The 26,116-nt window shown below is 43.6% G+C and overlaps 1 protein-coding gene across 6 annotated transcripts in view; it reads left to right on the forward strand.

The window, feature by feature from the left end:
* The window catches only part of FRMD4B (FERM domain containing 4B), a 233,365-nt gene that overhangs the window by 132,755 nt on the left and 74,494 nt on the right, over positions 1 to 26,116 (forward strand). For all 6 annotated transcript variants that reach the window (XM_081901464.1, XM_081901461.1, XM_081901460.1 and 3 more), the window contains one exon: positions 25,322 to 25,378. In XM_081901464.1, coding sequence (XP_081757590.1) covers positions 25,322 to 25,378 — 57 coding nt within the window. The remainder of the gene's footprint in view (positions 1 to 25,321; positions 25,379 to 26,116) is intronic.

The raw sequence follows: 26,116 nt of genomic DNA on the forward strand, positions 1-26,116 counted from the left end.
ATGCCTTTGTCCCAAAGATTCTCAAATGTTGCAAACTGGGACTTTTGTTATAGAGAATTTTATAGGGTATGTCATCTAGTACCCTTGACCACAAGCGATTCCCAATATAATTTGCGGTCTTAATACTCTCAGCCCAGTACTTAATTGGGAGATTTGCATCTGCTAGCAATGCTTTCATTTGTGTCTGCAAGACACCTCCCCTACGTTCTGCTACTCCGTTCTCCTGAGGCGTCGCCACATTGGTAAGCCTATGTTTGATCCCTTGGGAACGCAACCAGTTTCTTAGGGAGCTTGCCATAAACTCTCCTCCCCTGTCTGTCTGAATAGAGCACACTTTTTCGCCAAGTTGCCTTTCTACCCTTCTTACCCAGAACTTCAAAGTTTGGGCAACGTCAGACTTTTGCTTCAATGGATAGACCCAGCCAAATCTAGAATAGTCATCCACTAGGATCAAGCAGTACTTGTTATGGGAGACACTTGGTGGAAAAGGACCAGTTACATCAGCATGAATCAACTCCAGTGGTTTTTTGGTTTCTCTCTGGCTTGCTCTTGCTACTGGGCAAGCCCTGCTTTTAACCTCCTTGCAGACATTACAGTCTAAGCAATTATCACAACTTTTTATGTTTTTCATCCCCCCACACAACTCCAATGTTTTGTTTAGCACCTTATAGCTAGCATGAGCCAGACGCCTGTGCAGGAGATGAATACACATATCATGGGTTGGGACATTTTGCACATTAGCAACCTTAGACTCACACTGCAGTACATACATATTAGCTCTAAGGTTAGCATTTGCCAACACTGCCCCATTTTGCTTTATCTGGCACTGGTCTCCCACAAAGTTTACTTCAAAGCCTGCTTTTGCCAAGTCAGGAATGCTTAGGAGATTGCTTTGCAAACTAGGCACACACAACACATTCCTGAATGTGTGTCCCAGTTGTGGGAACACAACCTCCCCCTCACAAACCACATTAGCTTTCTGGCCCGTAGCAAGACTTACATGTTTTTTGTTTGAAGCCCTAGCATCAGTTAGCAGTCCTTTTCTTTTACAAAAGGTTTGAGAAGCTCCACTGTCCAGAACCCACAGCTCTTCATTTTCTTGACCATCTGCAGACACCCAAGCGGTAGACTCTCTCTGCTGCCTCTTGTGCTTCTGCTGTTTTTGTTGTTTTCTCGGGCAGTCCCGCAGCAGATGTCCACTGGACTTGCAGCAAAAACACCTTTTTACTTTGTTGACCACCGGCTGGTCTGCAGCAGCTCCTCCTGGCTGTTTCTCCGGCTCCCGACACCTCTGCTCTTCCCGGCTGTTGTTCCCTCTGGGATGCTCCAACAGCTGGGCTGAGGTCATCTTTCGCTCTGCACGCCTGTCCTCCTCTGCATACAACCGTCCGGTAACGTATTCCAGAGTCAGCTTATCAGTCTCTACAGACTCGAGGGAGTTGACCAGCATATCATAGCTGTCATCAAGGGAACTCAGGACTATAAAGACTTTGTCCTCTTCCCCCACAGGCCTCCCTCTTAAGGCTAGCTCCTGCAAACAGCCTGTTAGGAATTTTAGGTGGTTTACCAGGGAGTCCCCCGGTTTCTTCCGACACCGGTACAGTCTCCTGGTCAGTGTTATCAGTGAGCCAGCTGTCTCTCGCACATGGACAGCCTTGAGCGCATTCCACGCCTCACTTGCCGTCACCTTATCAGCTACGTAGACTAGCTGGCTGTCGTCCACTCCAAGGATGATCGTAGCCAAAGCTTTCTCATCCTTTTCTAGCTGGGCCTCTGCTAGTGCCAGCTTTTCGTCGTCGTCCTCATCTTCCTCAGGGGGCTGCGGTGGAGTTTCCACCACCTTCCACAGTCCCTCACGCTTGAGGAAGTGTTGCATGCGGACCGACCAGATGCTGTAGTTAGTGGCCGTTAGCTTCTCCAGCAACACGCCAGTTCTGGACTGCTCCATCCCTGCAGCTCACCTCCAGCACCCACGGCTAGATAACTGCCACCTGTACTCTTGCGCAGCGGAAGCGTGCTGGGCCCATAACCCTGTCGCGTACTCCACGCGAAGCTTTCAGCAGAGACGCTAAGAGTTCCAGGTTTGTCCAGTTCTGTCTTTTTAATGTGAGCTATTTACACAGGCATGTACAAAAGAAACAGTCCATACAGAGTACTTACAAACGAATACCCTCCTCCACCACAGCTCTACAGCACAACCACCATACAGGACAACCACCACACCAACCACACCCACTGTTACACAGGCTTTCCTTTTAAAACAGGTGATACTAATTACACTCCTGCTGAGTCACTCTGACCCAGCAGAGTATTGCATCATCCTGAAGCCTGCAGGCTTATCCAGTATCCTGCAAATCCCAACAAGGACACCTAGCGGGTTAGTACACTTTTGGCCTTTGTTTTAGGAATGCAACCCCCCAGGAGTGCACTATTTTTAGAACTTCTAAAGATACATACTTCTAAAGGGTTTCTAGCAACTGGGGGTTTCCCTTTTAACCGCTTTAATGCTCTCTTCATTGGACCGCCGCAGCAACAAAAAAATATGAATAGATGCCTGAGCTGGTGTCCAGTTAATTGCTGTTCCTGCCGCACCATTTACTATTTATGCTCTTCAAACCCACAAGAATCATTGCTTTCAGAGGCACAGAAACATTTCTCAAAGTGTTATGCGCTGTGCCCAGTGTAGTTAACAGTGTCCTGATGGCTTGGTTTTGAAAAAAGGAAAGCACACTGGGTGAGATTTTGAATATTGAAACAGAGTGAGGAAGAGGGGCGTAACTCATTACTGAACTCTATATCTTTGCTTCAAAGTGCACCCCAATGTAGTTTGTCTCCCTGCAAGGTCCAAAACTAGTGTTGGTTGCAGGAAAAACAGGGTGTGAGGAGGGCAGTTTGGAGTGGCGAAAAGGAGGCAGTGATGGCTACCAACTTGCATGGCTTTTAAAGGGGATTATTAGACAGATTCATGGAGGGTAAGGCTATCAGCACCTGCCAGCCAGGATGGCTGTGTTCTGCCTCCATTGTCAGAGGCATCAAGCCTCGGAATACTGATTGCTAGGAATCGTAGGTGGGCAGAGTGCCATTGCGTTCATGTTCACTTTGCAGGCTTTCCACAGGCATCCGGTTGGCCACTGTGAGGTCAGGATGATGGACTAGATGAGGCATTGGCCTGTGATAATTGTAAAAATTTGAAGACACTAGCAGGATTGAAGTAAATCCTGTAGACATATAGTAAAGAGCTAGATTGCACAATTGGATTTGATATGGGATACCGGTTGAAGGGAAGGAGGGAAGTCGTAAGCTCGGCAGAGCAAAAAGGGGTTTTATGTTGGTCAATGTATTGTTTGGAAAGCTGTTTAAAGGAAAATAATAAAAAATTAATATTAAAAAAAACCACAAGATGAGGCCTCGGCCTGATCTAGCAAGCTCTGCTTATTATGGTCTTAAGTGGGTGAAGAGTTAGGTAAAGGTAAAGGTAAAGGTACCCCTGCCCGTACAGGCCAGTCTTGACAGACTCTGGGGTTGTGCGCCCATCTCACTTAAGAGGCCAGGGGCCAGCGCTGTCCGGAGACACTTCCGGGTCACGTGGGCAGCGTGACATCGCTGCTCTGGCGAGCCAGAGCCGCACACGGAAACGCCGTTTACCTTCCCGCCGGAGCGGTACCTATTTATCTACTTGCACCCGGAGGTGCTTTCGAACTGCTAGGTTGGCAGGCGCTGGGACCAAGCAGCGGGAGCGCACACCGCCGCAGGGATTCGAACCACCGACCTTTCGATCGGCAAGTCCTAGGCGCTGAGGCTTTAACCCACAGCGCCACCTGCGTCCCTGTGAAGAGTTAAGTAGGCACACAAATCTTCGCTACTCAAAATAGGTATATAATATGTAGATAGCCCGTTAAAGTGCACAGATGTAGCTTATACAGGAAGTTCCTGATTAGAGAAGTAAAGGGGAAATAAAGGCAAAGGTTTTTTCTTAAGTAAACTTAAGTATGTTTGTATCTTTCATAAGGGAATTCAAGGCAGAGTATGTGGGGTTTTCAGGTGGTGTCCCATCTAGGCATTACTCAACAAGGTAACGGCATCCATCGTGCGTCATGATGAAGGATGGAGGTGTTGATGGACTTCAGCTCCTAGCAGCCTCAGCCAGCATGGGCAGTGAACATGAGAAGAGCCTGTTGGATCAGGCCCATGGCCCATCTAGTCCAGCATCCTGTTCTCACAGTGGCCAAGTAGATGCCTATGGGAAGGTGGAAAGCCCACATGCTCAGGGATGTTTGGAGTCCATCAACTTCTGCAGGATCAGAGGTTCCTCATCACTGTTCTAAAGAAATTTCATGACCATCCTTCAGCTAGATTCAGTAAGAGTAAGATGTTGGAGTCATCAGTATTTTCCAACAAGCGTTTTGACCATTGTCAAGTGTACTTTCTGGAAATGTCGGAGCTAGGCTAAAAAAAAATAATTACAACTAAGAAATCCAGAACAAGGTGGGAATGAAAGTGAGAATGAATTGCCAAAACAAATGGGTGTGAGTATCTCTGCAGGTGTGCAGATGAATGCGTACCTACTTATATATGCTAAAGAAATTTGAAAATGTTCGAAACGTAAACATTGCTAATTTGCTCTTGTGACTTTGCCAAGATATATGATTTGAATATATTAATGTTGGTTGCATGTTCTAGCTTTGAGAGGAACTGGTTATAGTGGCAATGATGTGCAGATGTAGTCATGCTGCTCATCAGTTTTATGTTAAAGACTTTAAGGGTGTAGAGAACAATTTTGACAGAGGACAACCTTTTTTCTCTATTTACTAGGTGTGTGTTAATTGGTATCGGGATAGATGGTGCCAGGCTGTGGTTTCTTGCTGAGCCTGCCTGTCAGCCAAAGAGAAAAATAGCTGTCCCTAGAACTCAGTTTCTGTGGGAGGCATGAGAAAGAGGTAGAGAGAAATATGGGTCACAGATGCAATAGGTGTTGTATTTATAGCGAGTACCATGGCAATGTGGCCTTCTGTTTGTTGACTGCTTCTCACTCAGAAGCAGTCAAGGTGAAAATGTCTTTGCAGGTAGATTTGCATCCATGATGCGGGTGGCGCTGTGGGTTAAACCACAGATCCTAGGACTTGCCGATCAGAAGGTTGGCAGTTCGAATCCCCGTGACAGGATGAGCTCCCGTTGCTCGGTCCCTGCTCCTGCCAGCCCAGCAGTTCGAAAGCACATCAAAGTGCAAGTAAATAAATAGGTACCGCTCCGGTGGAAAGGTAAACGGCGTTTCAGTGCGCTGCTCTGGTTCGCCAGAAGCGGCTTAGTCATGCTGGCCACATGACCCGGAAGCTGTATACTGGCTCCCTCGGCCAATAAAGCGAGATGAGTGCGACAACCCCAGAGTCGGCCACGACTGGACCTAATGGTCAGGGGTCCCTTTGCCTTTACCCTTCTACATCATTAATCTAAAACTGAAATTAATAATTTGTTGACTGTCAACTATGCTTGGTGTGGTTTTCCCTATTAAAGCTGGTTTAGGATTGTATTTCATGGAACGCCCTTATAACCTGTCGGCATCGGAGAGTGCCTGCTTGCATATGCATTGCAGTTTCTACAACTATCAGTGACTGATTCTCAGAATACGTACCATTCCTTGCACCCTTGGCAAGGAGCTGTATTGGCACACACACCCCGCAAAAAAATATCACTTTACCGTATGCCTTTGTGCAGCAGTGCAAGAAGGATGGGAAGCTTCTCACGCGTTTGATCTCGGCGGTGCATCACCAGGCATCTCCATAGTCTGATAGGAGATTGTTGCACCCTTCCAGGTCTGCGTCCCTGGCAGGTGCCAGTTTTGCAAACCTGCTAGTACACCTCTGCTGATCCTGAAACAGTGCTATCTCATGATCAAGAAACAATGGTATAGGGTTTGGGTTACAGATATAACAGATGTGACCAATTTATTCAGGTCCATGGGCACATCTGGATTTTTTTTAATCAATTCCCATGGGCACCATCACCCTGGTTACTTCCTTCCTACCTCTCCTGGATCAACCCCAACCCCAGCTGGCAAAGTAATAAACCACACGAGCCTACGCTTTGCAGTTTCCAAGGATCTGGTAAAAGTTGGATTTAGTACAATTAAGGCAGGCCCATGTCATACATTTAAAGCACATGACTTTCCCCAAAGAATCGTGGGGCCTGTAGTTTAAGGTTTCTTGAAATTGTAACCCTGGGGGGAGGCAAACTACAGCTCCCATGATTCTTTTGGGGAAGTCATGTGCTTCAAGTGTGCATTGGATGTGCTTCAAATGGATAAGGTGGACCTGCTTTTTATGTGAGCCTTGAAAAACACACAGAACTGCAAAAGGAATTGGGAAATAATAGCACTTTTCCAACTTCCTCCTTCAGCTCTATGTATGTTTTGGCGGAGTGGGCAGGGAGCAACTACTACCACCACCACCTCATGAAAACGGAGGCAATGAATGGGAGGGCTCAGAATCTTCATGGGTGCCAGGAGAAGACAGAAAAGGTGTTACTGCACCCATGATCCCTAAATTTACTCTGAAATCCTTGGTGTGGGTGTGCGTCAGTGGATTTGCTTTTTTGAAGACCAGGTGTATGATGTCTGCTGCATGTTGTCACCAGTGCTACAGGACCCCGAGTTTGCAAATGGGAACTGTTCATTGAACCCATTCAACAGAGCATATGCCTAGTTGAGAAATCTTCGATATTCTTCCTCCCACCTCATTATTTTTACTCCAGCTCTTCCCACCCTCACAGAGCACGCAACTATAAAACTCTTTTAAGAGAGCCTTTAGAAGTGATAGGTGAAACTAATCAATAATGCTCCTGCATGCACACCTTGCCTAATGAGTGGAAACAGAGAAAGAGTGATCTTGTGCAACTCTCCACACATACCTGTGGGCCAGGAATGTAGTAGCCCAAAAGGAGAGATGCTCAGATAGACGGGTGTGGTACAGAAACCTGGCTAGATCAATAACAGTTTTCTCGAACATCTCAGTCCTGAAACATTATTTAATGTTTAACTGTTGAGGGAAAGGAATGTATGCATCAAGCCCCAGCTTTGAGATAACATTTAAACATGTGCTTGGGGAAAACAACAACACCAGGCACTTTGCTTGTGTGCATCTCTGAAATGGGTGGATTGAGGACAGGTAGACGGAAGAGTCCCATGTAAGCATCTTGTGTCATTTGGCTGCAATGAGTGGCTGTGCTTCAACTGTACTGGTGCCATGCTTGTTGCAGAACAATTCTTTTGCACAGCTTGTCCTCGTCTACTATTTAACAAGTTGCTCCTTTTTTGCTCACGTTTTATGAGCCTTTGCACATCCTATCCTCTTTCAGTTGCTTATGCTTTCTTCTTGGGATATTATTTCCTTTTTTAGTAGCCTTTTTATGGCATTTTGTTCCTCTTTTTAAAAGTACCCTAATTTGCCTGCTGCCAGATGTACAACACATTTATGTGATTCTACATTTATAGGGGGGAAGGGGGCTGAGGAGCGGCCTTGGAGAGGTTTGTGGGCAAAGTAAGGAGTTGAAAAGCTTCCTCCATAGCCCAAAACCACCAGATTAAATTTTAAAATAAAATTAAAAGCCCTTGTAATGATGGTGGGTGGGTGATAATTTTTTATTCAACTGAACATTGCTGTCATTAAAGGGACATCATTATATGGCTGTTAAATTATTTTGCAATGGTTCCAGCTTTTGCATTTAAAAAGATAGAAATAAGCACAAAATGAGTTGAGAATCCAGTATTAGTTATGGACTAGTTATATATTTAGAGAAGCAATCCTTTAATCATTACTGAGTTCCTGGCATCACATTTGCCTTCTACAACGTTCACGGTTTAATCCTGTGCTCCCATTTACATCAACTGGAGCGTTTCATGATTTGGTGCAAGTCCTCAGCACTAGCAATGTCATGCTGACCTCAGGCTTACCCCAGCATGGCACTAGGGATACACCAGCTTGATATTATGCTGGCAGAAAGGCTGAAAATGGGTGGCGTCAGCAGTGTGTCAGAGGAAGAGCAAGCTTAATCTGAACCCTGTGAGCAGCTGATTGCAAAAGGAAATCTCTGCCATGTAAGAGTCTAAGAACCCACCGTGTTCCCTGACCTTACTCCAGCGTAAGCAGGTACCAGTGTAGCTGACTGAGATGAAAGGTTTGCTCTGTTAGGCTCCATTGCTAGGGAATAAGTCCCACTGAATTCAGTGTGTCTTAGTTCTGAGCAAACATGCTTCACGTTGCACTTTCACTCTGTGACTAAGCATAGGCCAGCCTCACAGTCCTGACGTTTGGTGACTGGATTTTCATGAGCAGTAAAACCTGCATGTGGTTATGGCGGTAGTTCTCCCATGGGTTCTTGCAGGATGTGGGTCATCTAGCCATACACACACACATGGAACCATCGCAACAGGGGGCATTTCAGTAGTTACCACATATTGTGGAGTTAAAATGGAGCCCAGTATCAGGTGTGGGATTGGCTGTCTCCATGCACAGTGATGATACAAGACTCCCGGTTTGGGTTGGAACCTCATTCTGTGATGTACCTAGCTTTGATTTTAACCCAAGCCTTCCATAAATGAAGTCCCTTAACAGGTTGGGATGCTTCTGCTGCAAGCAAGACATCAATTACTGTGCTTGCTGACCCATTTGTCCTAGAATTCTCCAGGAACTCCCTTGCCCTAGGCATGGTGCACATCTAAACACCAAGCCTCTGCAGAGAAGCAAATGGCTTAATAACACCCTGCTGAATTGCATCTACTCTCCCTTTCCTTTCTTCCCTTTCTCTCCTTTCGGGTTTCTGAATTGGACAAGCTGGACAGGAGGAAAAACATTAATGGGATTTAGAGCACATTTGTGACTTGCTGGTCATGTTTATTTTCACACACCCTGGTGTTTTGACCACAGACTTTCCTTAGACAAGCACTGTCATCTTTTCAATGCCATGTCTTTTAACACTGGGCGGGCTCTTAACAATGAACATTGCACAAGTTCCTTCCAATTGAAACCAGCACTCTACACACCTATAGGATAAACCTGCCTGCGCAGTTCAGCCTGTGTTTATTTCAGTCTCCACCTGACTTGCCTTTCTCTGTGCTCAGGGCACAAAGAGAACACAAATGACACTCTGCACACACAAACACCACTTGAGGCAAACTAAACACTTCCAGCAGTTTCTTATCTTGTGTTTGTTCCTCCGGGTAGGCTAGCACCATGGCTAAGATTGCCTATACATAAACTAAACAAACCCTAAATCATGTACGGCGTTAGGTGAAAAAGTGCTGTTCATCCTGGTTGCCAGTGACCTTGGCCTTTTTTTGCCCTCTGCTTCGGCTTTTCTTTTGGCATTTTGCTTCAGCCGCCAGCTTTGCAACGCTTTGTACTAACATTTCTTGTTGGCTCCTGTGCTTTGCTTGTGGCACACTTTTGGTGAGATTGCATGGGATAATCTGGGAAGGCTGACAGATGTGGGGGGAGTGCATAGTGTTTAGGCAATGAGCTTTTGGTTGCAGCCCTATGATTCTGTCTGGAAGGAACTTCTAACTGTAAACCAAACCATTGATTTTCTGTATAGGGTGGTTTATAGCAGTAGTCTTTGGTCTTTTCAAATCTGAGACCTACCTTTAACCCAAAGGTCAGCATTATTATTATTGCTATGTATTTGTACAGTGGTTGTACTGCTGCTGTTGCAGGCTACTTGAGTTTAGGCTGTGGTTCAATAGTGGGTCCCAACCCACCAGTGGCAGACCAATAGCTTTTGGTATACTCCATCTCCAGTATTTTTTTTGGGGGGGTAGGGAGTTCCATAGGTACCTAAATTTTGGGAATGAACAACCTTGGAAACATTGGGAGAGTCTATGTAGTTAGAAGGAACTTGACTCGGGGGCATGGGATGGATACCTGACCTTGAAGTGCCCTATAGTTGTTCTTTGCCAATTAATGTTGTGATTCTCACATTACCCATTAAATCCCATATGTTAGTATGATAGTATCCCATATGTTAGTATGGAAGCCTACCCTGTACCCATACTTATCCCTTGCTTATAAGATTTTATCCAGGCTCTTCTGAGAAGTCTCTAGAAAAAGTGTCATGGCAGCTCCCTTCACCACACAGCTCTCACTGCTGCTAAACATTTGCCAGTCATATATAATTCAAGCCTCCTTCTATGTGGTTTAGCAACATACCCCAGTAGGCTCCTGCCATGGTGTCTGAGACATGGGAGGGTGGTTTCTCTGCCTGTTCTTTGTGTGGCAATATTTCAGTCGCTTGAAGATAGATAGGAATCAGGGTAATGTGAGCATGAGCATCACACCTGGATGCTTGAATGTGAACATTCCGCATTTCTGTTTTTTCGCCATGCTTGCTAGGGTGAGTGCGCTGCAGCTGTCTGGAAAACATGGCACACCCTAGCTTTTGTTCCAAGCTTTAGGGATGCAGAGGTGGGTGAGGATCATTCCAGTGGAATTCCTACCTCTTCCCCAGCTACAAGAAGGGAATTGCTTGTCTACTTAATTCCCAAGGTACATGAAGTGTCTCGGCAGCACACTGATGAAACCACCAACCTTCCTGTTGTTGTTTTTCATGCTCCACAGCAGGAAGGAGTGATGGGGGCCTTCACTGGTCGAACTAGAAAAGCATCCAGAGCACCTTGACTTGCTCGGCCAGCTATATCAGCAGGATACCAGTTGTCTTGGGGGGCGGGGAGTGGCTGAGATTCACTGTAAAGTGGGCAAATCAGCATACTCCTCTTACCCCCTTTTCCAGCTCCGGATCTTGTCCCTGACAAAGAGTGGAGGCTCTGTGTGAGGTCAGTGACAAAGAAAGAGGGCAACTGTATCAGCAACCACGACCTTTGGCTTAGCTCCTAAGGCCTGCCAAAAATTGTGGAGCCTTGCAGTGAAGCAGCTTAATGGAAATGGGGCTAGAGCAGTGAGTGAGGAAATGGGGCTAGGGCAGCACCCAGGCATCTGGTCCACACCCCACCTGATTTATGTGTCTTGTTTGTCTTGTAGGGAATTCCCACCCCACTGCCGCTCACATTGCCTTCAGCCTTGTCTGGCCTATTAGCCTTAACACCCACTCATCATGCTTATGTGCACATGCTCAATGTTTTGACTATAAGGTCTGGACAAGCTAATGTGGGTGGTGGCGCCATCACTAAGTGGGAGAGATCAGATATCAGTGAAGGTGCAAGCACTCTGAAGTTAACAGATCAGAGGGTGTCACGCGTATACTTGCCAATATTTCACAGATTAAAATAGGCTTGCTCCTGTGCGCTCTTGCAATGTTCCTTGTCTTGTACCAAGGATCACTTGCCTGACTGCACATTCACATGGTTGAATGTTTCCCTGCCTGTTGTGTCCTGAATTCATTGACTGTTCTGCAAGCCTTTTGAGGTAGGTGTGGTTACCAGGCTCACCAGCTGCAGCAGGCATGGCTGCACACTGCATTTGCTGTTCATGCCTTTGCGGTCATGTGCATAAGCGCCTTAGTCAACACGCTCTGGGAATAGGAAGCAGAAGGGAAGCACACTCTGGCCTCTGCCACCAGCTAGGGGAACAAGGACCACTGGGAGGCTGTCCCCTTGTGCTCCAGAAACAGTATGATTGCAAGGGGAAGCCCAGCCGGGACCCATCCATTATAGAGTGAAGAAGCAGCAGCCCATTCTGGCCCCAACTATTAGCTAGATTTAAGGGTCGCTGGGCTTGTACGACTTTTGGTTTCCATGCATTAGTACCTGTTTCTTGTAAGCCACCTTGAAGATCATTTGATTGAAAGGAAGGGTATAAATCCTGTAAACAAATGCAGGAAACGTGCATCTCCCCTCCATGTAGACATGGCACTCCCAAGAACTCTTGAGAAGGCGGGGAAAGGAAACCTCAAGGGGGCAACTTGTTTGTTTATTTAAAACATCTTCCCTACCACCTAAAAGCTCTCAAAGTTCATAGAATCTTAGAGCTGGAAGGGACCCCAAGGGTCATCTAGTCCAATCCCCCGATGCGGGAATCTCAGTTAAATACAGTCATACGGAAGGTGCATTTTCCCACAGAGCTCACCTGCTGCTCTGGATGCCAACTCTATTGCATGTGTGCACACTAACAACTTTTTTGGGGAAAGCATCCCCAAAAACAAGGGCAAGCACGGGAAAAACAGGGCTGTCACTGGTAATTGGGTACAGCTGAAGCATATGAACATACCATAGCTACTCTTAGATTGTAGACAATAGTGAAGGGGATTAGGAACAAAGTGCTTTAAAAGTGCTTCGCATGTTCAGTATACAGCACCCCTCTTCCTGTTCAAATTTGCCTCCCCACCCTGCTTGCGCATCATTGTTCTCATTATGCATGCCGTTTTATCATAGCAGGGCATCCATCAAACTGGGGGGAGTGACTTCACTTCCCCAGTGACCATGAGTGGTTGGCCATATCCCTTTGATGAGAACAGCAGAGACTGCATTACACAAGAGCCAGGATAAAGGATGGCAAGTGCAAGAAATGGCTCTGGGTGTCGAGGTTATTACCTGCACACTCTAGATTTACTGATTCACCACACCTTTCAAGGTGCTGTTTTGGGTGTTTCCAGTGAGAATACAATATCCTTGTTTAAGCTTTATAGCATTTTCTATTGAGATGTTGCAACAATTACGTACGGAGTGGCTATGTCTGCCACAATTCGCTCCACACACAAAATATTTATTTTTCGCATTTGGAAGTGAGTACATTTAGCATTGCTGGAAAAAAGAAAACTTCTGAAGAGTGTTTGCAGTTGTATGGCCACCTGCCAGTTTAGCCAAAAGTCAAGAGCTCTTGCAAGCTTTACAACAAACATTTCACAATTCCTCCGTCTCTTGTCTGGGAGAGAGGAGTGTTCTCTTGCACCGAAGGGTGTTCTGTTTCTGCCTGTGACTACTTAAATATACATTGCAGCAGACTAGATTTATCATTTCTGTTCCTAAAGATAGAACTTGCACGAGCGCCGAAAGAGGAGGGGAGGGGGGTAAAACGAAATGAGAAAGTGCAGATACGAAATCCTTTTATGAATTGCCTTTATCCTAAACCCTCCCTAGTTGCTTAGGAATATTTTAGTGATTAGCTAATTCAGGGCCTGCAAGCACTGCAAATGAATAAGATTTAATTAGCATCTTCACTGTGTTTATTTGTGTGTGTTTACACAAGCGGGATCCACAACAAAATGTTGCAGTGTGAAGTGCTTCTGTTCAGTGTGTCAGTCGAGGCTGGACAAGGAGGCCAAGTTATGAAGGCAATAGGCTAGAAATCTATTGTGCTCTGCAGACAAGGGTTCAGATGTTACTCTTGTAATGTTTTGGGGGAAGGGATCTTCCACATGCTCTGCATGGAAACTGTCTCAGATTCGGTCCTCCAAACCAAACAAAAGATTGCCTGATGAAGAATTCTCCAGAAGAGAACTGATTGAAATTTCAAGATTGACATTTCGGGCTAAGTACTTAGCTGGTGCTTTATCAAGTTACACACCTAAGATTCTGGGATGAAGAAGTAATTAGGGTTGTTCCCCAACTCTGAGAAATTAAGGCCTGATTTGCAGCTGGGTTCTGTCCAACACCTGAAATGCAACACACACACACACACACACACGTACGTTCCTGGCATTTTGATTGAGCCTAGTAGTCCAGCTTTGAATTTTGGAGTGTTTTCCCCCCATTTCTTATGGACTAACATGGCTGCCTTTCCATTTTATGTACAATAGTGGAGGTACCTTTTGTTTCTCTCCACTTCTGATTTGGTTGGTTCAGCATTGTGTGTTTAGAAAAGAAGGCTAGCACTTAACTTTAATTTTTTTTATTATTTTTTTCTGTATTTGGTTATCCCACCAACTTTGCACATTTGTTTTCTAGGGAGGTGGTTTTAGAGCCCAGTTGCTCTTAACACTTCAGTCATTTCACAAAAAGGAGTGCTTGTGATCACAAAGGATTCCTAGTAGGAGTCTGTTGAAGGCCTACTTATGTCTGTGTAAAAGGCAAAGGATTAAGCATATCCCCTGTAGTCTCTGTGAAGGCATTATTTTGTTCCTTACTAATTATTCATGGTTGGCTGGTGGCCTCCTTTTCAGGTGAGTAGCCGCCCTTCATTTCCTGGCCTAGTTTAGTTTCCAAATCTGCTCTTCAACATATCACAGAAGATTATGTTCAGTTGCCACTCCTTCAGCAGTTAGAGTGCCTCTTAACCACAAACACTTCTAGCTTCCTTTCATTTGAGAAAGTCCATAGAAGACGCTATATGAAAATTATTCTGTTGCATATGAGAACAATTTAAATACATTTCCCATGTCTTGACTATATTTCTCATTTATGAAAACCTGATAAAAATAACAAATAACTTCAAAGTTAATGTTGAAAGAGTGCACAGGAAAAGAGAGAAGTGAAAGATATATAGACATTGACCACACTGCTACACTATTTACATTTTCCTCTCTCTTGGGTGTTCATATTCATGCACATATATGTACTATGTAAATGTATCAATGAAATGAGGCTGACACTTAATGCATCTGACAAAGTGGTTTTTTAACTATGAAAGCTTATACCACAATAAACATTTCCTTTTAAGATGCTACAAGATACTTTGTTGTCTGGCTGTTTGCTAAACCATAGTTAAGCATTACATAAACAAGCCTTGGGTTTATGTTCTCACGTTTCCATCTCCAGCACGACATACATTAATAATAATAATAATAATAATAATAATAATAATAATATGCCGCCTAACTGGGTTGCCCCAGCCACTCTGAGTGGCTCCCAACAGATTATTAAAAACACAATAAAACATTAAAAACTTCCCTAAACAGGGCTGCATTCAGATGTCTTCTAGAAGTCAGACAGTTGTTTATTTCCTTAACATCTGATGGGAGGGCATTCCACAGGGAGGGCGCCACTACCTAGAAGGCCCTCTGCCTGGTTCCCTGTAACTTCACTTTTCGCAGTGAGGGAACCAGCAGAAAACCCTTGGAGGAGGAGCTCAGTGTCTGAGCTGACCAGTGGTGGTGGAGATGCTCCTTCAGGCATACTGGGCCAAGGCCATTTAGGGCTTTAAACCAACACTTTGAATTGCGCTTGGAAACATACTGGGAGTCATGGATACCCCCCCCCCCCAATGAATGAATGCTTGGGGCTGTAGTTTGTTAAGAGTCTCTTAGCAACTCACCTCCCTTAACAAAATATAGTTCCCATGACTTTTGGGTAGGAAGCCATGACTCTTCAAATGGAATGAGTGCTTTAAATGTATGAGGCATGTATGGTGACCATAGAGAAAGTTACATGTTTGTTTCCGTTTTCAGCTAACCAGACTTTGTCATAATCATGCTCAGATTAACTTCCAGATAGGGCTATTGCAATGTACTCTACACGGTGCTGCCTTTGACTCAAAACGCTTCAACTGGTTCCAAGTACAGCAGCCAGATGAATGAATGGCTGGGGTTCACTTTAGAACTCATATCACTCCTTTTCTGAAACAGCTGGACTGGCTGCCAGCTCATTTCCTGGCCTAATTTAAGGCACTCAAGCTGAAGGACTTACCAGTAGGCTCCAAATACCGCCTCCATCCTTACTCATCCTCTTAGGTGTTAAGATCAGCAGAGGGGGCCCTCTTGATAGCTCCACCACTTTTGAAGATTAAAGGATGTGTGACCTGGGAGAGGGCATTCTTTGTCACAGCCCCTACACTGGAATTCTCTCCCCACAGAGGCACATCTTTTTTCAGCACACACCTCTTTGCCCTCACCTTTGGCCAAAGAGTTGTGTGGTTTTTCGGAACGCTCCATATTTCCGTGACTGTAATTTGTTTTTAATATCGAATTTTAAATTGTTGTAAACTGCCCTGGGACTAGCTGGTGAATAGTGGGTAATCAGTGAAGTAGTCATAATAATAATGATGATGATGATTAATAATATCCAGGCAAAACTGTGGTTAGTCTTAATGATGGCTTGACTGAACGTCAGAATCCAGATGGTGACTAAACGTTTGCTACCGTTTCTCAACACCATGATTTTTTTATGTGTCTGATGCTCCTTTGTGGCACAACAGTGTGTCTGACTCCAGATCAGAAGGCTGCGTGTTTGAATCACACCAGGGTCAGCATTCTTACTTTTAGAGCCAGTGTGGTGTAGTGGTTAAGAGCGGTAGTTCTGTAATCTGGGGAACCGGGTTCGCATCTCTGCTCTTCCACATGCAGCTGCTGGGTGACCTTGGGCTAGTCACACTTCTTTGAAGTCTCTCAGCCCCACTCACCTCACAGAGTGTTTGTTGTGGGGGAGGAAGGGAAAGGAGAATGTTAGCCGCTTTGAGACTCCTTAAAGGGAGTGAAAGGCGGGATATCACATCCAAACTCCTCCTCCTCCTCCTCCTCCTCCTCCTCCTCCTCCTCCTCCTCCTCCTCCTCCTCCTCCTCTTCTTCTTCTCCTTATTTCATGTGATAATGGGATAGACTTGTACTGTGGATTCTTCAACTTTAATTAGCTGACCAGGGTGCCCACACCCTGGTAATTACCACTTTCTCCTCCCTCTCGCCCCTTTTTCTTTTTCTACCTACTTTCCTCTTCCCAACACCCAAACAGTCACGTGTAATTGCACATTATTACTTGGGCTTTGGATTTCTTGAGGCTACTCTCACAGCCCCATAGTCTTCTCTGAATGACACCAGCCTCAGGGAAGAAAACCAAGTTTATGACTAGAGGAGAGGTACAGTTCTTCCCTATGCTCACATAACTGCTAGTTTTGAAGTCTCTGAGGCTGCAATTGTCGTGATGTTTTTTGGCATTTCATAAAGCCTGCCTTTTTGAGGTACCTTGCAACTAGGACTTTAGATCAAAAGCGTTTTAAGTTGTGTTCCTTTATTTCTGTACATTAATATTTTATTAATCACTCAAAAATAAGAGCACACCTGGGGAGGGGGGAAATGTGTCGTGAGTTGACCATAGGTAGCCAACTTGGTACCCTCCAATGTTGTGAACCACAGTAACTCTTGCACAAGCTGCAGCCAGTGTAGCCAGTGATCAGGGATGTATGTTGTAGCCCCTGGAGTGCACCATGTTGGACTCAAGTGTCAGAGTTGCCTACAGGCAATCTAGGCTCGAATTCCTGCTCAGATGTGAAGTTCAGTGGGTGAAGTCATAGGTCTCAACTGAACTACTTGAAAGGTGTTGCAAGGTTAACTCCTTGTAGAAAAGGTCAACCCCAAAATGCTGATAAGCTTGCAGCTGTTCTAGGTAAAGGGTCCAAATTCCTTCCTAGATCACAGTACAGTAAAGCTCCTTTTACCAGCATTTCAGTAAAAAAAGTAAAGGTGCAGTTCTAAACCCACTCACCTAGGAAGTAAACCCCATTTAATTCAAACACTTACTTCTGAGTAGATGTGGTTAGAGTTGTGTTGTAATTCACATACTGCATAAGGACCCCGGTCACATCAGATCTTTAAAAGCATGTTTTTAACAAGAGATGGAAAAAAGAATGATATGTAGTCTTCAGGGAGGTGACGTGTGCTATCACACAGTTTGAACATTTGGCCAAGTTTCGAACTACAGTGGTACCTCAGACGTCAAACAGAATCCGTTCCAGAAGTCGGTTCGACTTCCAAAACATTCGGAAACCAAGACGCAGCTTCCAATTGGAAGCCATGTCGGACATTCGGGTTCCAAAGAACGTTCACAAACCGGAACACTCACTTCCGGGTTTGCAGCGTTCAGGAGCCAGAACATTCAACTCGCAAGGCATTCGGGATCCAAGGTACGACTATACTGTGAAGATTTATGCTCTACGTCTATACATTTCTGTTTTCAGAATGATATTGGAAAAGTGGGCATATTTACGAAGTGGTTTAAGTCATGCTTGGTTTTGGAAGATCTGGCCTCTCTACCAAGGGGTGCTAACAGGCTTTTCCAGGCCCAGTACACTGTATGTGGATTGGGCCCTCTTACTCACTCACAAAACAGGACAGAATTCTCAAGGAATTTGAGCTACATCATACACAAATTAGTTTTTCTGTTTTGCAGATTGGGCGGAGAGCCCAAAAATAAATCAGTGGCTACAAACATATTAAAATGTCCAACAGACAAAATGTGAATGGGTGATGCTTCTCCCATAATTGAACCTCCATGCTAGAAAAGGCATATCCTGCTGTATTTCTGCCAGTCTCATGGCTTTAACCCTGCTTTCCCTCATTACCAATCCTAAACCAAAACCTAGGCTGCAAATAGTTTGAACATTGCAAGAAATAATTTACTCAGTGATGAAACTACCACCATGTGCAATAAAATGAACACTATGGTTGAAAGGCAACCTCGTTCTTAATTCTATTTAATGCCTAATTAGTGCTCATTGACCTTATTTATTTGACTAAACTTCTAACGATGAGCCTTTAAGGCCTCATTAACTCCAAAGTTCACCAAACCTTCCAGAGTTGACCTTGCACATCAATAGCAAAAGTGAGATTCTTTTCACCAGAATATAAAGTCCAATGGATAGTATTAGCACTGAAGGTTGTACTGAGGTTAGTTGTTGAGCATAATAATAATAATAATAATAATAATAATAATAATAATTACTACAAAATGTAAATGCAACACCAAGTGGGAGGACAGGCAATAGAGGGGGTAGATCTTTAGACCTACTTTAAAAATGCAGCCATAATAAGTGTCTTTTTACCCCTATTCCCTATGGGTAATTAGAAACAGCCACGAGGCAGGCTATTTAATGTATATGCAGCCAGCAGCTTATTTAAAATGTATAAGAAATGTCACCCAAAGTAATTTCCAGGCCTAAGATGTTCTGTACGTAAAAGAAACCCCAGAAACCAAACCAAAACAAAAACCACCTCCACTATTCTGCAGTTGTCATTTCCATGTAGTCTTAATTTAGTTATCCATGTTAAAAGGATTGGCCGCCATAGTATCAGACTAAAAGGCATGGCACTTTCCACTCTCTTTCAAATAGTTCTGTTTGAACTTCTTTACATCTGCATCTTATAAAACTCTGATTTCTTTATCTGGATTATATCCAGCTATGTCCTCCCTTCCCATTTTGAGTAATTCAGAAATGTATCCAGTCTTTTGAGACTCATCCTGCACATCAGCCCCGCCAACTTGCTTGCATATATACTCTTTAAGCCATCTGTGTAATTATAGCGATATCAAATTACTGTTTTTATGTTAGGTTTGTTTTTGAAAATTGAAGTTGTTCCAGGTTTAAAACACTAGTTTGATTTCCAAACTTGCCACCACCCTGTAATTACCTCAGTTGGACAAGAAAGGAGCTAGTTACAAAATTCAAAATGCCACCTTGTCCACCATCACTCATATGAGATCAACTCGTATTGACATATGTCAATACATGTTTCTCTGTGTCAACAACAAAAAAAAACCTTGAGGCGACTGGTATTTCAGCAGTACCAAAAACAGTCAACTTTCTCATGACGCTTTGGCCAGTTCGTCTTCCCTCTGTCTGAAATGACCATGAAGGTTTTAATAGGAGGAATAAGCATGTTCAAACTGAGAAACTTTCTGAAAACATATCTAACTTTGTAGGTTTTGCTGTTGTTATCTTTAAAAAAAAAATTATTTCGCTTCTTGGACCCAAAAGAATTTCCTGTTCCAAAGTATGAAACTTAAGATGGTACTTGATATTTTATTCATTTATTTCTCTGTGAAAAGTCATGTTTTGAGGTAAATACAGCATTGGGACTTCTCGTCTGTCATCCACTGAATTTTTCATAAGGCTGCTGTGTGCTGAACTGTCAAACTTACACTTTGAATCTTTAATATGGGCTTATGTTTTCAACCCAGGTAGAAATGAGGGGAAAGGCTCTAGCAAAGGAGCCCTGAACACTTTTAGAGATTGTTTGGCTGGGGCAGACAAATTTAAAATCACTGTCCAGAAGCAAAATATTAAATCAAGACAATGACATTAACACACACACACCTCTTTTTGTGCAAGTGGACTCTTAGCACTTATGTTTGAGGTGAAGGATATTTTTACACAGGAATGTAGACACCATGAAAGCATTCCATGTGGAAAGTAACTTGTTTCCAGAGATTTTTAGGTGTGCCAATTTTCTACACAGGTATCTCTTTTGGGGAACCTGCTGTTCTCCAGATGTTGTTGGATTCCAATTCTGATCAGCCCCAACCAGCCAAGATTCCCACCCCTGTCACACAAGGCAGAATACAATACATAAAATACATACAACTTATAGTAGATCTGGCTTTGTTTTGCAGCACAGGGGGATTTGTGATCTTAGTACAGCCGTGTGTACACAAACAGTGTGTGTACTGTCTGTGTGTACACACACAGACAGACACGTTATCATGCAAAAATTGAAAGGGGAAAGCAATATAAGGTATATAATGGTGTGAGAGATTGCTGGTAAAAGGTAAAGGTAAAGGAACCCCTGACAGGTCCAGTCGCAGATGACTCTGGGGTTACAGTGCTCATCTTTCTTTACTGGCCAAGGGAGCTGGCGTACAGCTTCCGGGTCATATGGCCAGCATGACTAAGCCGCTTCTGGTGAACCAGAGCAGCACACAGAAATGCCATTTACCTTCCTGCAGGAGCGGTACCTATTTATCTACTTGCACTTTGACATGCTTTCGAACTGCTAGGTTGGCAGGAACAGGGACCAAGCAATGGGAGCTCACCCCGTCGCAGGGATTCGAACTGCCGACCTTCTGATCAGCAAGCCCTAGGCTGGTATATGCATCTTAAACAAGTCAGCCTGGAAGAATAGAGAAACTGCAGAACCAAAAACAGTACAACAATTCTGTTTTCTGGTTGCAGCAGAAGGTGAGAAGCTAGAAAAACAGCACACCCATCCAAACTATAGCAAGTGTCACAAGGCATAAATATTTTATCTCTAAATGTGATACACCAGCATTACGAACCTATATGTACTGTACTGGAAAATGTACAATCATGGAATTAATAATTACTTAATACTGTACTATCCTTACCTGTATAGAGGAAAACTTGAGGATAGACTTCCTGGCTCCTAAAAATTCTGCTTCTCCAAACATATGCCTCCTTTTTTTACGTAAATCAAACCACTTTCTGAATGTAGGATTATGATATGTGTCACATTATGCATTAATATCCACAGATTCCCATGGAGCCCTTACCAAGTGTCTAGGAGTTTAAATTTTATGTCTGCTTGGATTGATGCCATCAAACTACATGGTCCCTAGGGGGTAGCCATATGTCAGAGTACCGCATAACTAACCGTGCAGCTATTTTATTTTATAAAGTTGTGTCTTCTTGTCAGCTGTCCCCAGGGATGCTTATCAGCTGGACTGCCAGGTTCAATTCAGGACGGGGTCTCAAGTGGCCCTAATTGTTGTACAAAAGGTGAAGCATTTTATGACTGTGAATGTTCTCATTAGTGCAGTTCTACACTGTCTTTCCTACACTGGATTTATGTTCCGTATAGGGTCAAGCAGTTCCCACTGCAGTGGTGTAGAGGTAAATTTTAAAGTGCAGTAGCAGGTCATCTCAATAGCCCCCATAGGAACACTCCAAAGAATGGTCAAAAAAATGCAAGAAAATTTGTTTTATCCCATAAAATAGTGAGCTGGCCTCATTTACTAACTTCTATGTTAATATGCCACAAACAATAAGTCTTAATATCACGTAAGTCACTTGTCTCAGCAAGGAGAGCCTGTCGTTTTTCTTAGCACACTTGTGGAAGACATCATCACACTGGCTGTGTTGTACAGATGTGCTCCTTTGCATTGCCCACATCATTCTCCCGCTTTCAAGTGTCCTTCACTAGGGTTTCCATATTCCCAAAAGTGAAAATCCAGACAAAGTTGTTGGCAGCCCTATCTTCACTAATATAAACTAACTATTAATGTAGATTAGCTAAACCAGGTTTTCATAATCATATTGCATGTAGCGAGATAAAAGGGTTTCCCCAACTACTATTGTTTCAAGACATACAGTGGTACCTCGGGTTAAGTACTTAATTCATTCCGCAGGTCCGTTCTTAACCTGAAACTGTTCTTAACCTGAAGCACCGCTTTAGCTAATGGGGCCTCCTGCTGCTGCTGCGCCGCCAGAGCACGATTTCTGTTCTCATCCTGAAGCAAAGTTCTTAACCCGAGGTAATATTTCTGGGTTAGCGGAGTCTGTAACCTGAAGCGTATGTAACCAGAAGCGTATGTAACCCAAGGTACCACTGTACTTAAAATTGAAACTAGGATGTTTGGATTATGTGGCAGTTACAGATAGGTAGCCGTGTTGGTCTGCCATAGTCAAAACAAAAAAAATCCTTCCAGTAGCACCTTAAAGACCAACTAAGTTAGTTGGTCTTTAAGGTGCTACTGGAAGGAATTTTTTTGTTTTGGATTATGTGGGTAGACCTATCTCCTGCATACTTCCCATTCCAAGACGGGTGACCCCTCCACTAGAGCTTATTTTGGACCACCCAGACCAAAATAGAAGGTTCCTGCAATGACTTGGCATCTCCTGCAAACAGGATGGACCCTTCCATTCACAGAAGGGTATGAGCCAGTGGAGACTTCCACTGCTGGAAGGAGTGGGAAGGGTGAGACATTTTTTTTGCTCATTTCCCTCCTGCAGCTTGCTAATTTCTAGAGCCTCCCCTCCCCCCAACTGCCTATAGCATATTTGTGGGGCTTCAGGTGGAATCAGTGAAAATTTATTGTTCCTTCTGCCGGCCAGACCATTGAATGACCTAAATTCTGCTCATAGTGTCTTGGGAGCCAAGTCCTTTTTCTAAAGCAGCATTTCCCAACCTGGTGCCCTCGAGATGTTTTGGACTATAACTCCTATTGGCCCCAGCCAACATAGTCAGTGGTTGGGGATGATGGGAATTGTAGCCCAAAATATCTGAAGGGCTCCAGATTTGGAAAGGCTGTTCTACAACAAGAATATTCATCATTATCTAACTCTTTTCTTTCTAAATGTTAAAAGCAGGGTGTGACATTTATTTGCTAGTCCCTTCAATTTTGATCTTGTTGAAGGTATCACTCATGCAAGGTTTTTCCTTTTCTTTCTTTCAATGAACAGTCAGTCATGTGCAACCTCACCTGCAGTTTGAAGCAGGACAGCTCAGGTATAGATTTTCCACCTCAGTAAGAACTAGGCCAGTAGTTCTATGTGCATTGATATTTTATTATTCTGATTTATTAAATTTATGTACCAGATCGCAGGGCATTTGGCAATATAAAAGTACACAACATAGTAACAAACAAACCAATTACTCCTACCACAGTTTAAAAGACCATAGATTGTTTAATTAGCCAAAGGGCTGGATAGCACAGATCAACAGTTTCGAGGTCTTTTCCTTTCTATCAGTTCCCAATATTCTGAATATTTCATATTCTATGCTACATGCTCTCTGAAAATACACTTACCATTCTGGATCAGATATAGCTGCTATTCCTGTTTCAGGGTTTTGCTCAGGGAGAACTGGTTCTACTGGATGCCAAGAGAAGGCAGCAGTGCACAGCATAGATTGGCTGATGACTGTGACATCACTTCTTTCCCACACCTACCTTCATTCTTGGAACAACCTTTAAGCATTTGACTACTTAGAAAAAAGAAACGAGAATGTGTCTTATAAGGTTACAAGTGAATCATAGAATCATAGAATCATAGAGTTGGAAGAGACAACAAGGGCCATCGAGTCCAACCCCCTGCCAAGCAGGAAACACCATCAGAGCACTCCTGACATATGGTTGTCAAGCCTCTGCTTAAAGACCTCCAAAGAAGGAGACTCCACCACACTCCTTGGCAGCAAATTCCACTGTCGAACAGCTCTTACTGTCAGGAAGTTCTTCCTAATGTTTAGGTGGAATCTTCTTTCTTGTAGTTTGGATCCATTGCTCCGTGTCCGCTTCTCTGGAGCAGCAGAAAACAACCTTTCTCCCTCCTCTATGTGACATCCTTTTATATATTTGAACATAGCTATCATATCACCCCTTAACCTCCTCTTCTCCAGGCTCTTTTACAAAGAGAAAAGAAGAAAAAAGAGGACTGCCCATTTGAAGCATGGGGGGGGGGGATGTTTGTAGTGAAGGCAAGAAGGTGGTGGATTCATTCAGTGGAAGAGAATAAAATATAGCAACTGCTGATTCAATTGTATATGAGTGTATTGTCTGTTTTTTGGTTAAGAAACAAATCCCACATAGAGACTCTATGCAGAGGATATACGGATAGGAATTCTATGAAATTAAAATTGTAGTACAATAAAATACAATATAAGAAGTAAAAGAAGCAGCAAAAATATAATTACAAATCACACAGCACCTGTCACAGCACATTACAAATGCTGCAACAGGCAGAAAAATCATTAAGTAGTCCACCAACACCCTCAGCAATTTTCAAGTGGTCAATGGGGGAGATGGGGGAGTTGTACTGCACTAGCTTATTTATTCCTGTGGAAGTGCCTGGCAACCAGTTTCTTATCCATTGGGTGGCAGTGAAAGAAGAGAAAAGCAGCAGGGGGTGAGGGGGGAAATCCTTAGCCAGGATCTGAAGTTTACTGGCTTTTTGAATAATGAAAAAAACGTGGCAGCCGCTGCAGTTTGTTGCCTCTTAGCTTCGATTCTGCATTTGCGTAATAGATGAGACTAGCAACCTACCCAGCAGGGCTGTTTTTCGGAGCATGAAAAGTTTTAGGGACTTTGGAAAGCCTTTTTGCATGTTCAAAAACGTTATTGAAACGATAACAATGCATTTGCGATCAAAAGAAGGGTGTTTTATCTTTAGAAACGTCTGAATACAGTAGCCTACATGCACAAGTTGTTTTTATGTGTGTTTTGAAACAAGATAGTTCAGGTTCCCAAACCTTGCCATAAAAAGGATAAAGTGCAGTTTTATGTATGTTTAGACTATTGGGCATCATGGGGTTTACCTCTAAATAACTGTGCACACTTGCTGGATGTATTTGCATAAAATTCAGTCAATGTGCAGCCAACAGACCTCAGGAAATCTGCAGGGTCCAAACGTGATAAATTTGTAAGGGGGGAGGTGTGATTCATCAAAGATTTCAGGCAACCCACATGTCAGATTTCTCTTGCCTTCTGCACCTCCGTTTTCAGAATCATTTTCCTGCTTGTCCATGTTAACTGCTATGCAGTTGCCCAACTTTACAGCTCAAATTACACCCACCCCTTCTTGCTGTAATGGTATGATCTGCAATGGAAGGAAAACCAGTGGTGCTGAGTAGTGACAGGCTAACAGATTCGGTGTAGCCCTGGGGGGCATCCCATTGCTGCAGTTTTAGGCTCTATGTCTCCTTAATATTTTCCTCTTTATTTAAACAGGGGCATATTGAGGTGGAAAGTGAGACAGTCTTCAGGTTAGCTGCTTTGATTTTACAGGTAAGATTTTTCTCAAACTCTCTGCGTGCCTGTTGCTGTTATTAATTTTACATGCATGGTCTCAAAAGCTTTTAGTTCCAAATTTTTGACAGCAGTTTTTCATGTATTTGTCATATTGCATAGGCATGTCTATTTCTCCCTTAACCCCGGCAAAAAACCAAATAAATGTGCATTTGTGATACAAATGCTTCAAAATTGCCATTGTGCTAAAAGCAAACAGAGATGTTAGAATAGACGTAAACATTTAGGGATATTTGGGGTGAAGTAGGAATATGAGTATGTGTTTTAAGATGTGGAGTTGCACAGAATGATTGAACTAGCATCACGTTTCTAGCATAACTATTGCCCCCCCTCCAAAAAATTATATGTTGGACACTTGGTAAAGTGTGTGATATGGCACAACAATGTTAAGCATTTCTGTAAACTTTTAAACCTCTCTTACCAGTTGCACTTCAAAAAGAAAAGCTCAAAATGCAATGTCATTTTATTTTTAGAACAGTGTTCTGTAGATCCCAATCAAGGGCACTGTTGGTTTCCAGTTAGCAATCTTCCTTACCACATACGATTTTGTTGTCATTCATATTTTCATGTGTCTTCTGCTTTTTTCTTAGCAAGAGACTTGGATTTTCATTGACAAAATTCAGCAGCAAGCTGATGATGGCTTTGACTTTTTGAACTTTTGTGCTGTTTTGAATGAACCTTGCCAGACTGTTCACAAGGGCTGGCCATCCCTGTAAT

This window comes from Podarcis melisellensis (assembly GCF_964234715.1).
Source record: "Podarcis melisellensis genome assembly, chromosome: 2".
NCBI lineage: Eukaryota > Metazoa > Chordata > Lepidosauria > Squamata > Lacertidae > Podarcis > Podarcis melisellensis.